The 22,370-nt window shown below is 45.0% G+C and overlaps 1 protein-coding gene across 3 annotated transcripts in view; it reads right to left on the bottom strand.

Moving 5' to 3' along the window:
* MCF2L2 (MCF.2 cell line derived transforming sequence-like 2) overlaps positions 1-22,370 on the bottom strand; it is a 263,863-nt gene that overhangs the window by 92,436 nt on the left and 149,057 nt on the right. For all 3 annotated transcript variants that reach the window (XM_055124229.1, XM_055124227.1, XM_055124228.1), the window contains exons 12-14: positions 21,104-21,295; positions 16,514-16,691; positions 10,667-10,758 (exon numbers count right to left, since the gene is read on the bottom strand). In XM_055124229.1, coding sequence (XP_054980204.1) covers positions 10,667-10,758; positions 16,514-16,691; positions 21,104-21,295 — 462 coding nt within the window. The remainder of the gene's footprint in view (positions 1-10,666; positions 10,759-16,513; positions 16,692-21,103; positions 21,296-22,370) is intronic.

Here is a 22,370-nt window from a genome sequence, read left to right as displayed (position 1 = left end):
CCCCCTCCACACACACCCTCACTTTGAGATTTGGTTGGGTCTTGTTGTGGAGAACATTTATTTTCCTTTTTGTATTTCCCCCCCCTTCCCCCTCCTTTTTGTATTTTTGGGCCACACCCAGGGCTTAACTTCTGGCTCTACACTCAGGGATCACTCCTGGTGGGGCTCAGGGGACCTTGGCTCAGGGTGCCAAGGACTGAACCTGGGTCCGCTGTATGCAAGGGCAAGAAAACTCTTGAAAACAGTCACCCCTTCCAGAATCCAGGAGTGGATTCCTAGCAGGCTTATCTGCCCTATTTTTCCATCGCATTGACCCTGGCCAGCACCCCTTGCCTGTCTCCGTATGAGGACAGCCTCAGGAAGTATCTAATTATTTTCTTAGTGGGGCCCTGGGTTTGATTCCCAGCCCCACCACATGTGGGCCCTTACTTCAGACATTTCTATGTTCTGGAATAATAGGTTATCTCTTTTTTCCCTTTTGAAAAAGTCAAGTATTGCGTTGCTGTGAGGACAGTCCCAGAGATTCTGCTCCCACTTCTAGTTCAGAGCAGCTCCATTGGAAGGGGCTTCCAAGAAAAAGAAAAGCAATGAAGAGAGGGTAGTTGCGGACAGTTTATGAACTGAAGCCCTTTGGAGGGGCCGAGCATCCTGGAGGAGATAGGCACGGGTGGATGTGAGGCTTTGTAGAAACAGGAAGTGAGTAGAGGAAGTAGGCAAAGGGTCCTAAACACAGACCTCGCATTTCTCAAAAAGTTTACAGGGCCCTTTTAATCTAAGATCTGGAGGTTTTTAACCCTATACTTTCAGTAAATAGTTTAGTTTCTTACTTTTACTGTTGGTTTTATGAGCCGGAGCGATAGTATAGTGAGTGGGGAAGGCACTTGCCTTGCATGCAGCCAGCCCAGGTTTGGTCGCCAGCATCATACATGATCCCCTGAGCCCCAAAGGAGTAATCTCTAAGCACAGAGCCAGGAGTAGGCCCTGAGCACTGCTGAGAGTAACCCCCAAACCAAAAACTAAATTTGTTTTGGACTGAAACTTGAGAAATGCTATTTCAAAACTATGCATGTGGGAAAATAGAATCCCTATTTCAAGTACTTTGATGTTTTCTTAAAAAATTTCAAACACTGCAACACTTTTTAAATTTTATTTTATTGGGGGTGGGAAGGGAGGTTAGGGCCACACCCAGCTGTACTCTTCTCAGGCTCTATTCTTGTTTTGTGCTCAGGAGTGACATTTTCCCCCACCCCAGGCAATATATAGGGGACCATATGCAGCACAGGGGATGCAAGGCAAGTGTCTTAACCCCTTTGTTCCCTCTCTGGCTGCACACATTGCAAGATGATGTGCCAGTTTTCAGTTCTCTTTGAAATATCAATAGTTGGACTTCCTGCTTGTGCTCCATTATCCCAGGGGAGGCTTATCTGATATAAAACTGATATAACTGGGCCCATTCCTCAATGGGAAACACAAACCCTCCCTACTGGACCAAATTAAGGGCCCACATCATGGCTCCTGAAGCGTGTGACTGATAGATCTACTCAACAAATTACATGCTTCTCACAGTTATGCTTCCTGTCATTCAGTGAAGACGGGCAGAGAGCAATCTACAACTAAACCCCTCGGCATCTTTCAGGCGGCTAAACTATGAAGACTCACCCCCAGCACAGCAAGAACACGAGGAAAGCAATGGGGAAAACACATAGAGTCGCACCACACTCAATGAGTGAAAATAATATCACGAAAGACATAAGCAACACTAGTAAATCCACAGACAGTGTCTTTAGTGACACTATGATGAGAATGTTCAATGAGTTCCAAGAAACCACAGCGGGTAGTCAACAAAGCACACGAAAGCATGAGAGTCAATGGGGGCTGGAGCAATAGCACAGCCGGTAGGGCGTTTGCCTTGCACATGGCCAACCCGGGTTCGAATCCCAGCATCTCATATGGTCCCCTAAGCACTGTCAGGAGTAATTCCTGAGTGCAGAGCCAGAAAAAAACCCTGTGCATTGCCGGGTGTGACCCAAGAAGCAAAAAAAAAAAAAAAAAAAAAAAAGGTCAATAGAAGCTCTGAACAGCAAAATAGCAGAAGTTGAACTCAAGGTCAAGGAGCTCCAAGATGTGAAAGAAGAAATAGCAGAACGTGGAAAATAGTCTGAAAAGAAATGAACAGCGGGGCTGGAGCAATAGTATGGCGGGTAGGGCGTTTGCCTTGCACGCGGCCGACCCGGGTTTGATTCCCAGCATCCCATATGGTCCCCTGAGCACCGCCAGGGGCGATTCCTGAGTGCAGAGCCAGGAGTAACCCCTGTGCATTGCCGGGTGTGACCCCCCCACAAAAAAAAGAAAGGGGGAAGGGGTCATTGGTGGTAGATTTTTGGGAAAACTATGCCTGAAACAATCTATTATGAATAGCTTTATAAATTATTGTGCCCATAAATATTGCTGAAGAAAAAAATCAATACGTGGACCCAAGAGAGAACTCAAAGGGATGGGCTCATACCAGGCACGGTGAGACCCTGAGTTAGACCCTCAGCACTCTACGAGGCTCCCTGAGCAATGCTGAGTGTAGACCTGGTGGCCCCTAGCACCTGAGTCAGAGCACTGAGTCTTCAGGTACTGCAGGGTGGGCTGAGAACCAACAAAACAAGTGGTCCCTAGACCCCCAAGCACCACTAGAGAGCACCCCCGCCCTGAAAAAGCACTAGTAATGTGGAAAGCCTATTACTGAAAACTTTCATCCCATTCCCAAATAAGGAAACTGTGACAGAAGTCAGTGTGTCACAGACATTGGAAAGATGCTGTCGATAGATCCTGGAGTTTTTCAGGCTCTTTGATTTCTTACGATCTTAAACTTTGCACATATATGCCAGTGCAACCATCACATACCAGATCTATGCCTGTAAATCTTAACCCAGATATAAAAGCACATGTTTGAAACTTTCTTAGAGCAGTATTTTTTCCCTAAGCTACTTGACAAATAATTTTTTCATAATCTCAAAGTCAGTTGATTGACTCATTGATTAAGGGAGGGTTATGGTTTTGGGTCGAGTTAGCCCTGCTAACAGAAAGAGAGGGTGGGTGTGTAAAAATAAAAAAGAAAAGAAAGGGTGCGCGGGCGGCGAGGCAGGTGAAGGAACGGACGGAGCCAAGATGGTTGGTCTCACTCGCAGTTTATTCCAATCTTCCTTCTCCATTCTCCTCTGATTCTCCTCCTGCTTCTTCCTCCCCCATCCTACTTCATTCTCTCTCTCTCTCTGCCTCTCTCCCAGCTCTCGGTCTCTCTCTCGATCTGTGGATCTGGCTCCGTGGATCTGGCCCCGTGGATCTGGCCTCCAACCCACTCTTACAGCCTAGTTAAATCTCCACAGCATGAGGGGGTTGGGGCATACACATAGGTGTGGTCAGCAATAGGGTAAGGTTCTTTTCCCTCAGGGGATGCTTCTCCTAGGACTTAATTCTTTTTCAGCAGGAGGATCCACCCAAGGGTGGAGTCCCATGAATGTGTTTCTCTTCTCCTCAGCCAGCAAACATATAAGAATTCATAATATTAATCATTTTGTATGGACACAATAAGAGATGCATTAAAGCTTACAGAATTGCTCTCCTGGGGCCATCTCAATCTCAGACTACAGTGCTCAGGCCAGAACAGTCTTTCCTATCCCTAGCAGGGTCCCAGTCTCATAATTACTATTGGATCATGACAGCATTTGTCTATGATCAAGCTCTTAACTTATAGTTAAGAATTAGGCACTTTGGCCAGGCCCATCTCGATGCCAGGGTAGCACATAACTCACCGCTTGCCCTGGATCCTTCCCGTCCCACGTCGGGGACCCTACTTTGGGGTGCTAGGAACTGAGGGCAACTGAGGCTTAAGTGGAGAAAGCAGATGCCCGGTAGGGAATAATATTCGAGGCCAATTAAGTCCCAAGTTACAAAAACATAATATTGTCTTCTTGTGTCTATACAAAAAAGACATAGCTTTAAAGTAAATTATTCAAAAGGCATAAAGAGGAGAGAAAGGCAATGTTATAATATTCAGTGTCCTAGGAAGTTCTGACCTTACCAATTAACAGTTTGATTAAGGGAAGAGCAAATAAACTGGTAGAATTGGTTACAGATAAACAAAGGAATGGGAGTGACTCGGGAGCACTTTGATGGGTGTGACTGATAAACCTAAGCTCTTTGTGGCAAGGGGAGCAGGACAAACCAATGATATCCAACAGGTGGGAATTGTGGTTTCCCGTAAATGAAACCAAAAATACTGGATCAGTCTTCATAAGTCCTCATTTTCTACTATTCTTTCTGAGTGATCCAAAAATTGGCCCACAGGGATCCAAGATGGTAGCCTCAAAGGTATCATCAATGTCTTTCTTCCCCTTCTTGGTCAATCTCCTCATCTTCCTTGTCTTGATCTTTATTCATCAAACAGTCTGTGACAGTCTGGTGTGTTCTAAGCACTGGGGAGAAGTCACGGAGGAATGTCATTGAGCTCTGTGCTCTCCCTCTTCGCACTGCCACAGTAGACTCTCAGCACGAAAGTCCCCCCGTGACAAAGCCCTGCCACCTAACCTGCTCTCCACAGCCAAACCTGACTTATATTTCTATCTTAGAAATGCCCTCTCTGCCATCAGGCTAAAAAGACAGCACAGGCTTAAGCACGTTCCATACATCTGATTCTGGTTTTATTCCCAGCACAACCTGGAATGACCTCCAAGCACGGGCTGGGAATAGACCCCATCAAGGCTTATGTGGCCCCAATTACTCTCCCCTCCACAAAAGTCACATCTACGTTGCACATTTGTCTGTTAAATATATAACAATCCTTCCTTCCTTCCTTCCTTCCTTCCTTCCTTCCTTCCTTCCTTCCTTCCTTCCTTGCTTCCTTCCTTCCTTCCTTCCTCCCTCTCTTTCTCCCTACCTCCCTCTTTCCCTTCCTCCCTACCGTCCTCCCTCCTTCCCTTCCTCCTTCCTTCCCTATTTTCAGTTTTGGCCAGCAATCATCAGTGGTTCCCTGACCACTCCTGAAGGTGCTCAGGAGATTGTATGAGGTACCAGAGATAGAACTCAGGTGGGCTGCATGCAAGGCAAGTGCTTAAACCCCTGTACTATCGCTCCAGTCCCAATCTCATTATGTTTTTTTTAAAAAAAAGCAATAATTTCAGAAAAAAATTAAAAATCAGTAATTTTAAAATGTTTCATTGCCAAAAATAGGTAGCCATTATCAAGAGCTCTCAGCAAGTCCTAATCTTTGTGTTGAGGGAGGGTCTTGCCTGGGTGATGATTGCTGCTTCTGGGTGGGGGCTGATGAGAGTGAGTGACTGTGAATTTCCCAAAATAAAGAATGCATTGATATCTGCCACATCAATGGATTCTGAGAGATGATTTCTCTATCACTTGTGAAATGTACTTATGCACATTAGAATGTCTCTCAACATTGGGATCACTGTCACTGTCATTCCGTTGCTCATCGATTTTCTCGAGCGGGCACCAGTAACGTCTCCATTGTGAGACTTGTTGTTGCTGTTTTTGGCATATCGAATACACCACGGGGAGCTTGCCAGGCTCTGCTGTGCGGGCGGGATACTCTCGGTAGCTTGCCAGGCTATCCGAGAGGGGCGGAGGAATTGAACCCGGATTGGCCTCGTGCAAGGCGAATGCCCTACCCGCTGTGCTATCACTCAAAATTGGGATCAAGAGTCTCAAATCCTGCCACCGCTTTACAAACTAAATGTATGTACTGTTTTTCCCCAGGAGTAGACTCCATCTCAGAACCCACTGTCTGGCTCACCCACCAAAGCAACATCTCTTCCATGAAAGCTTAAATAGGGCGTTGAGCAATTCGGTCACATCCTCAGCGTGTCACTCGAGTTCTTGTTCTCCTGACTATTGTATCATCACAGCTACCGCAACTTCCCCCAGTGATGTCTCCAATCCCTCCAGATCTTCCATGAGGACTGGACTTCATTTCCAGACTCTCAATAACTGGGATTATCAACCTCTTCCCCTGAGTAACAGATGGTACCCAAAAGGGTGAATCCCTTCAGGAAGGTTATCACAGCATCACTCACAGCATGGCAGCTTTAAACTGTGGCCACCCCGGCATTGCTCAGGGAACCATAGACAGTGCTAGAACTGAACCAGGAAGGATACGTTAGAGGTCTTATCCCCTGTACTATGGATGTAGTCCCAGTTTTAACATCCTTAAAGACTTCTTTTTTTTTCATGATAGGGTTTTATTCATACAATGTTCTGACATTCATCCCTCCACCAGCTCCACCAGTGTACATTTCCCACCGTGAATGCTCCCAGTTTCCTTCCTGCTACTCCTAATCTCTCTCTCTCTCTTTCTCTCTCTCTCTTTTGGGCATCATGGTTTGCAATACAGGTACTGAAAGGTTATCATGTTTGTTCCTTTACCTACTTTTAGCATGCAGTTCTTTTTCTTTTTTCTTTTTTAATTTTTTTGTAGTGAGTCACAGTGAGAATACAGTTACAGATTCACACCTCTTCGTGCTTGTTTTTCCCTCATGCAATGTTCGAGAGCCCATTCCTCTACCAGTGTCCATTCTCCACCACGAATGAACCCAGTATCCCTCCCACCCCCCCATCCCATACCCCGCCCCACCCCGCCTCTGTAGCGGGGCATTCCAATGTGTTCTCTCTCTCTCCTTTGGGGTGTTGTAGTTTGCAGTAGGTGCACTGAGTGGCCATCGTGTTCAGTCTCTAGTCTACTCCTTAAAGACTTCTTAATCCATGTGCTGCAGAATGGACATTGTTTTGGCAGATAAGCAAAGCAATATTGATCTCCTTATCAATCAGGTGACCGTGTGAACAACCCTCCACTTTTCTCTCCCTTTCCAGTTCCAGCCTGGGCTGTGTAGTTATTGCTACCATTTTTTTTTTTTTTGGTATGTCTTATAGAGGAAGCCTGAGAGGCCTCTGTTACTTGAAAGCACTTTAACAGATGCCCAGGCTCACTTACTGCTCACTGGCGCTCACAGCCAGCCTCTCTTCCTTTACCCTGTGGCTTCCCATTAGAGAAAGAAGGAATTCCCATCGGCCTTTGGAGCCGCGCCAGCTTTCAAGGAGGCTGTGATCTGAGCAGCGCTGTGAGTCACAGTCCCAGCTGCCAGCTGGTGAGGAGAACAGGAAGTAGCCGCACGGCGACTGCCAATAACCCCGGCGAATCCTCCTTCGGCCCGCTCTCCCAGCTGACATCAGTGGACAAGCACTGGGCTGCAAATCCGCCAGCTCACAGCCGGCCCTGGTCCTCAGCTCACTGTCAAGTTCAGCTAGCCAAGTTCCAAAGGTCACCCTTGTCTAAGAAGAGTGAGAAGAGGTCATGCCTTTTTTGGGAAAGAGTTCATTACTGGCTTCGGTGTACGGCTATTTTTTCCCCTGTGAGCAATTTACTATGAGAGTTGGGAAGGGCTCGAATCCCAGTGTTACGGAATCCTCGTCTTGCCTGGTTGGCATTCCATTTCATTTTTGGTCATGTTTGAGTTCCAAAACTAAGGTCAAAAGGCTGTCAGAATTGTTTCCCAAGGATTCACTGTCAGAAGACTTGGACATGAGCCATAAAATGCAGGCAGAATGGTAGTTCTGGGGGTTAGACAACATCCTTGGTACCTATTTGTTTGTTTGGGGCCATACCTGGTTTGATGCTCAGATTGTACTCCTGGCTATGTGCTCAGGGGGGACTCGTGGTGGAAACAGTATGCGGTGCCAGAATCAAACTGGGGTTGATTGTGTGCAAGGCAAGTGTCTTAAGTGCTGTACTATCTCTCTGCCATGTTTTTTTTTAAAGACATGTTGGAGGGCCAAAACCCAGGCCATATCATCATCATCATCATCATCATCATCCCGTTGATTATAGAATTTCTCGAGTGGTCTCAGTAACGTCTCCATTCGTCCTAGCCCTGAGATTTTAGCAACCTCTCTTTACTTGTCCTTCCCAACGATGCCTCATTGGAGGCTCTTTCAGGATCGGGGGAATGAGACCCATCATAGTCTCCCAGAGGGAGAACTAGGCTATCAGATACTTCCAGGAGCTTGGTTTTAAGTCTCTGGATGTTGGCCGTTGGTGGGATTACACGGCGCCAGGGGCAGTCCCTGAGTGTGACCACCTAGGTACTGGAAAATGGGAAATCTGGGAGGAAGGGGCCCAGTCCTGATCTGAGCAGGCTTGGAATCCTGGGTCCAAATAAAGCCCTGGGTCCTACATACCTGGGTTCCTCTGACGGTACCTTCATGTGTGAGGCTCCTCTGAACGTGTGGAGAGGGGCCTTGAGCATGGTTGTGGCTAGACTCTGGAGGTTTTCAGTCTCGGGAACTCTGCTCGGGGCGGGGAGGGAAGCTGGAGCCCACCCCCTCTGAGGAGCCCTGGGGAAGACAGCCAGGCGAGCAGGCAAGAGACGTGCTCCCTGGTGGTTTAGTGGCTAGGATTCAGCGCTTTCACTACTGCAGCCCGGGTTTGATTGCCGGTCAGGGAAGGGAAGGACATAACATATGTGAGATAAATGCTCTACTTTTTAACAACCCCCCATCTTCATTTGAATTCTTTCATAAAAAATATCTCCACATTGACAGCTCCTGGGGAATTTATATAATATGCCCAGGCCTGAAATATGAAGCCTATGCTTGGCCAAATAAGTCATCAAGATTTAAACTACCCTAATATGAGTTAGGGGTGAGGACACGTGTTCAGGGGTAGGTTATGACTTTCACGCACACACCCCAATGTTCACAGATTACCTCTGAAACCCAGGTGCCAGGAGGATGAGGTGGAAGCTCAGTTAAACCAATATGATATATATAAGTCATGTATACTTCACTTATCAAATAGACTTATGGATGCCAAGTTAGAGTTTAACTTTGTTTGCCATTTCAAAAATTGCTGTTTTCCAAAGTGCCTGATCAAGACTTATGAAATTGTAACCTATTTGCTAATTCTAGAAGACAGTGTTGGAATTCCTCCAAATGTGAGGAATTTCAAACTGGCAAGGACAATATTCTAACCAGCCCTGAATATGGACGGTTAAATAAACCAATTAACAGAGTCCATTCTCTCTAAGAAGTGTCCAGAATCCATCGCTTCCACAGTGTTACTACCTATAGGAAGAAAATGTTAAGTCTTGCTTTCTGCTTGTCTCTCAAAATGTCAGAGGTGTTTCCCTGTAAAATCTTACACTTGGACCCATTAGGAAAGGATGATGTATCCAAACTGCCGCTCACATTCACTGACATACGTGGTCTTCAGGCCTCTGGTGTGGGAACTATTTGGTCTGCTCAAAGTTTAATTTTTAAATTAGGCAGAGCAAGGGAGTTCTGGAGAGGTTTTACAACAATATAATAATCACAATTCATTTTATTTGGTCTTATTTCAATTCCTTATAGCACTTGGCAAGTTGAAAATTTATACTTGATGCTCAAAATAGTTTTACAAGATAACTCTTGTTATCCACATTTTTTTTTTCCAGATGAGAGGCCATCAGAGAGGGTACATTGCTTAGATCTGGGTCTGCCTTATTCTAAACTTTGATTCTCTTTCTTTTATCATCTATATTTTGAAATAATTATAGATTCACAAGAAGTTGCAAAGAACGATAGTGGGAATTCTTGCCTGCTCTTCCCCTAAGCACCTCCAATGTTAATATCTTATGAGAGTTCAACTAGTGTATAATTTTATATATGTGTGTACATATATATATATATAATGTACATATAAGTATTCTTTGTGAGTGTGTCTGTAGCTCTTTGCAATTCTTCTTTTTTTTTTCTTAACCACCATGAGAAAAGTTACAAAGCTTTCAGGTTTAAGTCTCCTCATACAATGATCAAACACCCATCCCTTCACCAGTGCACATGTTCCACTACCAAGAACCCCAGTATACCTCCCATCCCACCCACCCCCTGCTTGTGTGGCTGATGATTTTCACTTTATCTCTCTTTACTTTGATTACATTCAATATTTCAATAGAAAACTCACTATTACTATTTGGAATTTTCCCCCAACAACCAGACCTGCCGAAAAGGCATCATTTGGTAATTTGTTTTGCATTGCTGAGAATGAAGAGCATATGAGGTTTCGATTTCTGGTATTTTAGTAATTAAGTCCAGAGAAATTTCTGCCAGAAGTCGCATCACTGCAAGCTCATACCTCCGGTTAATGGGCTCTATAAGATGGCAGTTGCCACGCCGCCACTGAAAGGAAATGCCGAGAGAGAAAAACCTTTCCTCTCCCGGGGCGGCATGGGGCCGTAGCTCAGTTCACAGTCTAGAGGCACTTCTGCAAGAAGCCTCTGGGTGCTGAAAGTAGTTAGTGGGCCTCTGGGATCATCATCTTTTAGGAACAGAGGAGCCATTCGTGCGCTCAGGGTCTTGTCTGTCTTTGCAATTCTTATGCTGTTTTTCCTATATGAGTCACACACTATCCTATCACTTTTTAATATAAAGTTAGTTAAGAATGCTTAAAGTGACTTTTCCCTCAATAATCAACAATTATGAGCTGTTGGTAGTCCTAGTTTGCACATGCCTTTAGGGTTACACTCTTGGCGGGGATGATTGGTATAAAGTAGGGAAACATAATTTATTGATATATTGTTAGTAAAGGCAACAGTCTCATGCCATGAATTTCTGGCAGTAAGAACAGGGATCTTACCTTGACTTCAACTTTAGTCACATCACCTTCCTTTTCCAGAGAGTCCAAACCTGGCTCCAAATAAGATCCCTCAGATGTTTTCTGAAGAGAAGCTAGAGGGACAAGGAAAATCAGTCACTAATTCAGCTCTTCAGCTTATCAATAATTCAACATCCTTAGCCTGACTGGGGCAAGCTGCTGAATCACATTGGTGGTGCTGATTAGCAAAGCTCAGTGGAGCTGGTGCCATGGCCTCCAAGGAGGTAGATGAAAATGGAGGTGACAGAGAGATGCAGAAAACAAGCATAACCCCTGGCCAGCTGACATTTGGTGCAAAGAGTCAAAGTTACACTCAGCATCACACGCAGGACCACAATCCCTCAAATCAGTAACGTAATGTGTTAGCAATAGCAGTTTCCACTATTTCCCTTTATTTCTTTTCACTGGGACCATACCTAGTGGTGCTCAGGGATTACTCCTGGCTCTGTGCTCAGGGATCGCTCCTGGCAGCGCTTAGGGGACCATAAGGGGTGCTAGGGGTTGAACCTTGGTTGGGCCTGTGCAAAGCAAGTGCTCTACCCACTGTATCATCTCTCCAGCCCCACAACCAACCCCATTTTAAAGACCCAGATACAATGTCACTTTATTCGGAAGGTCTTCCTTGAATAGTCAAAGCTATGAACGGTTTCATTCACTGGTGCTTTAGCACTTATCATTTATACTAAGATAAGTATTTAAACACTAGATGTTGTTTTTAAATTAAAGGGTCAGATTCATGTCCAGGTACCATAATACATCGAGATTTTAAAAATAAAGGTCATTTGTGCTGTTCAATGTTGAAAAGATACTAACATTACTCAAACACAACTACCTGATATATTTTCTTACTGTTCTTTGGGATGGCCCCTACTCATATGCTCTCTCTCCCTCCCTGCCTCTGTCTCTCTGTCTCTGCCTCTGTCTCTCTCTCTGTCTCTCTCTCTCTGTCTCTCACTCTCTCACTCTCTCCCTGTCTCTGTCTCGGGCCAGCTGACATCAGTGTGCCAATGAGCTGCTATTCTCAGTTCCTCTATCTCCCACTTCTGCTAACCCCCCAGATCCTGAACACCTGGGATATATCCTTTTTGGAGCCTCACAGCATTTGGTAGTAAGACTGGTACTTGGTGAGGAGAAGCTCTGCTGAAGCCTTGAGGTTTTCTAACTCGGTTTTACCGGAGATGATGGTACAACATAAATAAGTAAGTGGTATTTCCAATTCTTATTTGTCACCATCATCACCTGTACATAGACAGTTAGGAAACTCACACATGTGATCATGAACCCAAGATAGAATTTGAGCATTTCTAGATCCAATAGATCTGTAGTAGATCTGATGGAGGTTGGCAGGATTTCTCTGCTACAGTTATTTTCATAAATACGTTATGTTGAGGAGTGGGAAGAAGGCTCAAAGGGTTGGAGTACATGCCTAGTATGTATAAGTCCCCAAGACTGACCCCTAGTACTAGATGGCTCCTATATTACTTCAGTCAACTGAAACCAGGAATGTTCTCGAGCACGTGAGATATGGCCCTGGGAGTCCCCAACGGCCCTTGGCACCACTAGTCGTATGCATCACAGCCACATTGAACTCTTCAGCTCAGACACTGTGAATGATGCCAGCCCTGAGAACTGCCTTGAAGGTCCCATCCTCCAAACATAACAAATGTTTTGCTCCAATATGTAGTGAAGCACAGTTTGCCCAGGTGACATGAACCCTGAAGCTACTATCTAATAACAAACAATACTTTGGGGTCTTCACTCTCTGTAGGGTTCCTATGAGTGATGTGACTCTGGGATTAGTAACCGGGAGCCAGAAAAACCTGAACTGTAATGAATGACCCTCTTGACTGAGAAGCACTTGCCCTTTAAGACAGCCGCAGAATTAAATCAGGGAAGTGGGTGCCATCGTGCCAGTGCTCACGTCTTGCTTATCCATGAATGAGATACCCATTTTCAGAGAAAGCTGTGCCTGAGAGACTTTGACAGTAAAATGACAAGAAAGCCTAGTTTTATGAGATTTCAATAAGTTCCAAAGATCATGGCAAGTCCTTGGCACATTTAGGCTATCAGAGTGAGAAAGAATTTTGTCAGATTCTTTATGAACTTCTTTATGAAGTTAAACCTGTACCCCAAGCTCCCAAAAGAGTCAGGGCTGAGAGTCTAACTCCCATCTCTAAGCTCTTTGCCCATGGCCCTTTCACTGTGAAAATACGATCGTTTATCTTGGCAGAGATTCAATCACTAAGGAATCAGGCAAATGTGTTAGAAACTCCAGTGTATGCAAACCTGCACTCAGTGGTCACTCTCCAAAAGAAAAAGGCACAATTGTTTTTGCAAAATGACAGAGTTGTGTGACCAAGGTCAGTGAAACTTGTTCAGGCCTGATTGAGATTATTTACCTTACGGGAGTCGGTTTTTAGCTTGAAAAGCGTGTCATTAAAAGCCAGTGAACAACAGATCGTTCGTGCTTTATTTACTTGCGATGAAGACCTGTTCTTTTACATGTGCACCACTGGTGCTTCACACTTGGAAGTCACACACCAGATGGAGGGTCCTTCCAATGGTTCACATTTGGATGCAAGCATGAGACAGGCTGTACCAACAGAAATGGTTTTTGTTGCCAAAATTTCATAATACACTTTAGTTCGGGGCCATCCGACAAGGCAGAACACTGTTAATGAAGCTGCCAGATGGTGAGAAACAATTTACAGTGCCAGCCTCAATGTGTTAAAATAAGGAGAATGTCAAAGTAACAAAAGTGAACCTCTTTTAATTTGGGGGAAGAGCTTTGTATGAGACGTCAGGAGAACCACGTCCTGAACCAGTCATCCAGCAACTGTCTCCATATCTCAGTGTCTGTGTGTGTCTGAGTGTGGATGCAGATGTATGTTTGTGTTGAACGTGTATATGTGTGTGAGTGTGTGAAAGACAGAGAGAGGTCTAGTTAGAAGGGAGAAAATGGAAACATTCTGGGAGGAAATTTACTGTTACCAAGACTTATTTCTAAAAGATGGAATATATGACGGCAGACAGGGCCCTCCAAATTGCAATGGAAAATTTCCAAAGGAGCTCGTAATTTTTTTGATAAAAATTGAATTTGGTAACATATCTGCATAACAGAAAATTCTTTAATCAAGGGGGCCAAAGAGATAGCCCAGGGGGTAGGCCATACACAAGGCCAACCCTGGCTCAATCCCTGACACCCCATGTGGTTCCTGGAGTCACCCCAGCTCGCCCACCCCGGAGCAACCTATGAGTGTAAAACTAGGAGTAAATACTGAGCACAGTCAGGTATGTCCCCCACCCCCCCCCCCAAAATGAAATAAAACTAAAAGTCCTCTAGTATGAAGAGAAATGATATAATATGGTAACTAAGATCTATAGGAAAGAATAAACATTTTAAAAAGCTTTAAAAATGAGTAAATATTTTTCTTCCTACCCTGCCATAGTGGCAGTGTGGGGTCAGGGGAGACGGGACTGGGGAGGGTGGGAGGAATGTTGGGTTTAGTGGTGGTGGAGAATGGGCACTGGTGAAGGGATGGGTTATTGAACTTTGTATGGGGGAAACATGAGCACAAAAATGTATAAATCTGTAACTGTACCCCCACGTTGACTCTCTAATTAAAAATAAACTAATAAAATAAAAAATAAAAAAATATTTTTCTTCCTTTCTCTTAAATTATTTAAAAGATACATAATTATTAAAAGTAAAAATTATAGTCCAGAGAGACAGCACAGTGGGTAAGGCTATTCCTCCTTATATAGTTGCTGCGGCGGACCCTGATTCAATCCCCAGCACTCCCCAGAGCACTGTGAAAGGTCACTCCTGACCACAGTCAGAAGTAGCCCAGGAGGAGGGGTTCCTCCACCTCCCATCAAACATAAATAACTTAAAAATTGCAGTATAATATCGGAGTGCTAACATAGGTAGATATAATATTTACAATAACAAAGTACAGAGAAGAGTGGGAGGCATAGAACTATATCAACGAAAGTTTCCTATACTTTTAATAAAGTGTCATTTATCTTTTCAATGTTGATTGTGATAAATTAAGGATGCTATGATAACCCCCATGGGGAATTATCTAGAAAAATATGAAGCAAAGAGGTATGCTACAAGCCAATAGAAGAATTAAAACAACACTAAATTAATTACTGACCCAAATGAAGGTAGGGAAGGAAGAATAGATAAATAAAAAACAATCTCCCAAGACTGATTAACGAGGAAATAGAAAGCATGAACAGACTGATCACAAGTAAGGAAATTGAAATGATTATTTAAAATCTCTCCAAGAACGAAAGCCCAGGTCTGAACCTCATATTACGATAATGTTTATAAAGTGGAAGATTCAATACTGGTAAGTTAACAATTCTCCCCTCAAATAATATTTATATCAGTGCAATCTCAATCATAATCCCAGCATAGTTGAAAGGAAATTTTTAAAATGTATATGACAATGAAAAGGACCTAAAACAGCAAAAACAAACTTGACAAAGAAAAAGCTTTTAAGACTTAAATTACCTGGTCCCATATGAATAACCCATTGTAATTAAGACATGGGATTTTTGTGTGGACTAAACTGTTCTTAAATTTGTTTTCTGGACCACACCTAGTGGTGCTGGGAGACCAGATATAATGCTTAGGATCAAACCCAAGGTTAGCTGCATGCATGGCAAGCACCTTAAATCCTGTAAAAAAAAAAAAATTTTTTTTTTAAATTTTAATTGTTCTGGAGTAGTACTGTGAACCAAACCCAGGAATTTAAACATGTGAGGCTTGCACTCTGCCTCTGAGCAAAGTCTCCAGAACCGTCTATTATTTTTTTATCTTAAAGGGAAAAAATGTGCTATGTCCAAAGTAGCACTGTAGCACTGTCACCCTGTTGTTCATCGATTTGCTTGAGCGGGCACCAGTAACGTCTCCATTGTGAGACTTGTTACTGTTTTTGGCATATCAAACATGCCACGGGCAGCTTGCCAGGCTCTGCCATGCGGATGGGATACTCTCGCTAGCTTGCCAGGCTCTCCAAGAGGGACTAAGGAATCGAACCCAGGTCGGCCGCATGCAAGGCAAATGCCCTACCCGCTGTGCTATCGCCAAAAACAGTAACAACAAGTCTCACACTGGAGATGTTACTGGTGCGAGCTTGAGCAAATTGATGAACAATGGGGGGTTGGAGTGATAGTACAACAGGTAGGTAATTTTCCATGCACATGGCTGACCTGGGTTTGATTCCCCAGTATCCAATATGTTCTCCAAAGCCTTCGAGGAGTGATTCGTAAGTGCAGAGGCACGAGCAACTCCCAAGCAGCTCCAAGTATGGCCCCCAAACAAATAAGATTTACGGAGACAGTATAAGGAGGAAGGACCTTGCTCTGTGTGTGGTCAACCCTGGGTGGGCCCCCAGCACAGCACATGTTTCCCTAAGCACCACCAGGACTGATTCCTTAATAAAGTCAAGAGTAATCCCTGAGCACTGCTGGGTGTGGTCAAACAACCCACCCCCCAAAAGGTACAAAATCCAACTTTCCCACTCCACCACAATCAGAAATTTGTGAGCTTAAGAAAAAAATCAATAAAGTCTATTTTGTGCTAAAGTTATTTGTGCAGTTGCATTATTCTTCTACTAAGTAGACTGTTAGATTTGAATCTGGGCTTTCAATTGTCTCTAACTGTACAAATGTCTCATGACTATATTATTCCATTCCTTACAGCAGATGCAAATGCCATGTCAAGATTCTGCGAAGGACAAACAACCACTATTTCAACCCTCATGGGTTTGACTGATGAACTAGAAAGCCACAAACCTTCCTTTACTAATGACCTACCCAATGTGGAGGGCTGGGTGTTTTTTGGTGATACCCATTTGGGTGAGGACTCAGGATGGGGGGCCACGGGCTGCACTGGGCGAGTCTGTCTGGCCGCCAGTTTCATCAGACTCATCTGCCGCTTGTGAAATATTTCCTGCACATCTGTCAGCTTCTGCAGGACTTTCTGGGCTTTGACCTGCAAGAACGAAGAAGCAAATCACATGTGTGAGACCATTCGACCTTTGTCCTTCTTTCTCTAGCTTGTTTTTTCCACCAGGGCCACCTCTTGCACCACACACACAGTAGCAAAAGGCAAGATTTCCTCTTTTCTTTGAGCTGCATCATACACCATTGACTAGACATGACTGAATGACTACAAACCCCTGGACGTTAACTGCAAATCTGAGCTTACCAAGCTGGAGGAGAGGGGGTGTAGGCGCAGGAAGAAAGACTAACTAGATGTGAGTGGTGAGGGGTCTTTGGCACTTGGGTGTTGTTGAAGGTGCAGCAGTAACTGTATCAAAAGCATAAATACTAGCACGACTGTGATCACACGGTGAGGGGTGGGGTGGAGAAAGCAAATAATGGGCAGATCATAGCACTGAGCTGGAAGATATGATGCTTTTGTGCTTTTGTTCTCCCTTCTTCTCCCTCCTCAGGGCACCCCTATGCAACTCATGCCCCAGAATTGTGTTTCTACGTCCCTCAAGAGACCTTTGGGGGCTTCTGTCCTCTGTGAGCCTGTAGTTTCAGACCGGGCACCCTTCCAGGACTTCTTGGTAACTATATCTTGAGTGGACATGTATTCACTGGGACATATTTCCTAATAGTAGAAAAGAATGGCCACCGGCCACTATTAGGTTAATTCCCTAAACAGAAGATTTTCAAAATGAGCAAAGTACCTCCAGATAAAGGCATTATTGGAACAAAGAGCTTAAGTGATCTGGGTAAGCTGAATTCTGAGGGTAGGTCTGGAGGACTTTGGAACAGCTGTAATAAAGATATACATTTACATGTATTCTGGATGAACCCTTTTTATCTGTAAGACGTAACCAAGTAAACTGAGAACGAGCAGGGGAAAGATGAACGACCAGATGTTCCCGTATCTGACTCTACACTCTAAGGCAATCCGGGAAACATGAAAGAGCAGGAAGTCTTGACTCTCACCAAGGCTTGGATTCAGCTGAATATTGTTTCTTCCAGCCCTTGCTTCTAGCAACTACCTTCTAGTTCTGGTGGGTCAGGGGAAGTGGCGTAGCCTTTTCTTTGTCATGCTGATACAACTGGAGAGTTATAACCATCAAAGAAGGAACTTGGTCTTCTAGAAGAACGGAGTCATTGTACATCATGCAGGATGATTTGAGGGTACCTAACTTCAAACTACCATATTTCACAGCACGATTGCCACACTGTGCTTTAAATTAATATCAGCACAACTGCTTATTTTGGGTGGATGGGGGGGACGGTCACACCCAGTGGGCTCAGGAGTTACTCTTAGCTCTTGTGCTCAGAGAACTTTCCTGCTGAGTCTTGGCAGATCATATGGGATGCCAGGGATCAAACCTAGGTCAGCTGTGTGCAAGGTAAGTGTCCTCCCCGCTCTATTGTCATCTATCAAAACTTTTTTAAAAAAAAAATTTTAGAGCTGGAGATAAAACTTCTGATAAAGTGCTTGCTTAGCAGGTATGATGCCCTGGGTCCAATCCCCAGCATTTAGATGTACACACCAAGTCTTATATAACGGGGGCCAGAGAGCTGGCTCATGGGCTGGAGCACATGCTTTGAATGAGGGAGGCTTGAGTTTAATCCCTGATCTTGAAAGCAGTGGCCCCTGAGCACTGCTAAGTATGGGCTCTCAAAAAAAAAAAAACCTTCACATGATGGGAACATCCTGCTTTGGGGAGGGAAATTGACATAAACTCTGTGATCATTATGTGGTGAAACGCGGTGCAGGCTCAGCACACATACCCAGGGAAGTTGCCGTTCTGCACCCGGAATAAGTCATGTATCATGCAGGCGCAGCTTCTGAAGGAAAGTGCAAAGAGCCCTGAAGCAGGGTTCAGGGCTGGCTGTGGAACACTGACCCCCTCTAGCCTGCAAGCCTCGTCCAGGCTGATCCCCAGATGTACCAGATCTGGGGCTGGCTCACTTTCTGGAGGGTCTGGAGGCAAATCCTCCTTGCCCACACCATAACCACCAGCCACGTGCAGCTACCAGGCTGTGCCGGCAACATAAAGCTCAGGTGGGATTCTGAGGGCACCTACGAACGAAGAACGCAAAAAGCTCTTGAGTTCTAGTATCGAATATATGTTAAAATACTATTTTTAGACAGGCTCTCTGAAGCATGATTCAGATGGATTTCACTTGTTTTTGCATTTTTAAACTCAGCGACTTAAGCATCTAAAATGATATCCGTGGCTTATGCAATGTTTCCAGGGGCCAGGGTTGGCCAAGGCCAAAGCTTGGCAAACTTTTTTGACAACTGACAAATACCAAATATTCCTGGCTTTGGAGAGCAGCTGTTCTTTTTCAAAAGTACTGGGCCCCACCATTATATCATAAGAGCCGTCACAGATAATGGGTAATATATAATGAAAGCATGACTGTATTTATTAAAACTGGTGAAAATGCTGGATCTAGTACAGAGGCCTTGCAAGTGGCTGAACTGGGTTTGATCCCCGGCACCTCATACAGTCCACCAAGCCCGTCATGAGTCATCCCCGACCACAGAACCAGGAGTGTACCTTGAGCACTGTCCGGTGTGTTCCCCCCAGCTCCCCCACACATAAAACTTGGGGCCAGAGAGTTAGTGCAGCAGGCTGAGCACCTACCTTGTACATGGCCAACCTGGGTTCGATCCTTAACACTCCATATGAGCACTGCCAAGAATAATCCCTGAGCACCACCTGCTGTGCCCCATCTCCTCAAAACAACAAAAATCAATTACAGGTAGCTATGGCCCTTGTAGACTTGTAGCCTGTTAACCCCTGGTCTCAACTAAGCTCAGTGATTGTTTTAAAAAGTTCTCTTCAGAGAATGTGCTTCTGGCCTGAGAGATTGAGGTAAACTGTGCTCTAGATGTTCTGAGAACACAGCCAAGGCCAAGGCCCCAAAGAAGCCAAATTCCCTTTCTGCTGGGGGTAAGGACAGCTCAGCTTGTATTCGGGGGCGGGGAGGGGTGGTGATGAGATCTGGCAGTCATGCCTACCTGCTCTGTTGCTCCCTTGATGGGCGTGAGGGATAGAGACACGGGGCATACTGGCTGCCAGACACCAAAATCTGGCTGCACTCGCCCCGGCTGACATACGGATCTGGGTCCCAGTGAGAAAACACAGCGAGTGTATGCGGGAATCAGTCCTCCCCCCTCCACCGCCCAGCCTCCATCACTTTCCTAGATCCTCCGGTGAAGCTGGAAATGGTGAGGTTCTCAGAAAAGACCCCAACATCCTAAAATCCGATGAGGGGAGAGTTTGTACAAGATAAACAACAGCGATCCCCACTCTACTCTTCGCAAATCCAGTCTTCCTACCTCTTCCTCAAACACTGCCCCATCATCTAACTTCCCTGTTCTGGCAAGGGCGCCCCACTGTACCGGGGCAAAGTGCACATCTCTTATACTGAAGTCGTGGTTGTCTCAGACTTCTGTTCATTATTTGGTTTGGGGGCCACACCCAGCAATGCGCAGAGCTACTCCTGAACGTTCTCCATGTGGTGCCCGGATGGAGCCCAGGCCTCCTGCATGCGGAAGCACACTGAGCCTGCCGGACTGTCTACTCGGGCTTTTCAGACTTGACTCCTCTGTGGTCTTTCTTTCTGCCAGTCCCCACCCCTCACACTCCTGCCTGACACACTTCCCTCTGCTTCTGCCCTGTCAGCTGCTCCAGCACCATTTCCTCCTTCTACATGTCTCCCTTCAAAGAAGGAAATCCTGCAGATGCAGTGAAAGCATCTCTTCTCCCATGGGCCCGCCAGGCTCCCCTGTGGGGGTCCCACGGTCCCGTCCTGTCTCTCCGTTCTTATCCCCAAAGAACATTTACTTGGCCATGTTCCTCTTCACCAAACCCCATCTCTTGAGGACAGGAACTGTGACTTACCTGCACTCTACTAGTCCCCAAATAAAGCAGGACCAAGGGACCCGGTAACTATCTGAAGAACCGAATTTGGCTATTTGCTGTGACACTGTCTCAGGCTCTGCATTGGGTGGTGAGCATGAACAAGGGAGAACATGAAAACAGCAGCACAAGAGGGAAGCTTGACTGTCATGTGTCAGGAGAAGCACGTAGGGGCCTGAGCCAGGACCGAGGGGCTGCCCTGAGGACAGCCACCTAATGTCAATGTAAGTTCCACATCTATTCGAGCTCGATGCATGTCCTCAGCACTCAGCAGAATTACAGAATTTGGAAGTGAATGGTCAGGGGCAGCATTTGAGTTAGCTTTGGTAGAATCAGTTCACTGGGAAGTACAGACTGGGAGGAGGCTAAGAGGTCACCCGAGGGCCCCAGCACTGGTGATCTGCTTGGTGCATCCTACCTGAACTGCCTTCGGCCAAAGGCAAAGTCTTGCCAAGTCAGTTCTCTGCCCAGGATCAGAATCACTCAGAAACTTTACCTTCGTGTCAGTGTTGAGCATCAGCTCAAACTGGTTGTAGAAGTCCCTGGGGTTGGGAAGCTGGTAATCCTTGGAGGCATCCAGGAAGATCTCAATGTCATTCAAAGCAACGTCAACCCCCTCTCGAGACTGGCACTTGTCTACAGCTTGGGAAGCCAAGAGGTAGATTCCCGCTTCACACCACTGGCTAACCTTTGGAAAGAAAGAGTGTTGCATTACTAACTTTTACACCTGCAGGTTTTAGCTATTTCATGTAAACTCTAAAATATATTAGCACAATTTTTGTTTTGTTTTGTTTTGTTTTGCGGGGAGAAGAGGTCTGTCACCTGGCAATGCTCAAGTGTTATTCCTATCTCTGCACTCAGGAATTACTCCTAACAGTGCTCGAGGGATCATATGGTATGCCAGGGTCTGAGCTCAGGTTGGAGGTGTACAAGGCAAGCACCCTACCTACTGTAAGATCTCTCAGCCACAGCACAGATTTTTTGCTGGAGCAATAGCACAGCACGTAGGGTGTTCACCTTGCATGATGACAACCCGGGTTCAATTCCTCCGCCCCTCTCAGAGAGTCCGGCAAGCTACCAAGAGTATCTCGCCCCCACGGCAGAGCCTGGCAAGCTCCCCATGGCATATTCGATATGCCAAAAACAGTAACAACAAGTCTCACAATGAAGACATTACTGGTGCCCGCTCGAGCAAATCGATGAGCAATGGATGACAGTGATACAGTGATCATTTATAACAATACATGATAATTGTCACAATAAGATCCAAGAACAAAATAAAATTTAACGCAACATATTTTAGATGCCAAAGTTGAAAATGTACTTATGTAAATGAGAACAGGCTTTTATTATACTATGTTAAATGATTTTAATTTCTTTATTTATATAGGTTAAAAGCATATAGCAATCGACCATCATGAAATTGACTCTTATTGATTTTCTGATAATTCCATTCACTGTCTCTTTAAATTGTGTTGGAGCAAACAATATGAAATAAATTTGTTAAATGCCTGCCAAGGAGACAGACTGGGGGGTGGGAGAGAACCTGGGGACATTGATGGAGGGGAGGGGAAACTAGTGGTGGGGTTGGTGTTTGAACATTGTATGCCTGAAATAATCTATCTGAATAACTTTGTAAATCACAATGTCTTATACAAAATTAATTAATTGTTTTTTTTAAAGTGAACCAGCAACATTCAGCAGTTTCTTTTTCACCACATCTCTGCCAACACAGATTGTTCCTATTATTTTTGATATTTGCC

This window comes from Sorex araneus, chromosome 2, assembly GCF_027595985.1.
Source record: "Sorex araneus isolate mSorAra2 chromosome 2, mSorAra2.pri, whole genome shotgun sequence".
Taxonomy (NCBI): Eukaryota; Metazoa; Chordata; class Mammalia; order Eulipotyphla; family Soricidae; genus Sorex; species Sorex araneus.
Note: the sequence above shows the minus strand (reverse complement) of the source record. Positions and strands in the feature narration are given on the sequence as shown.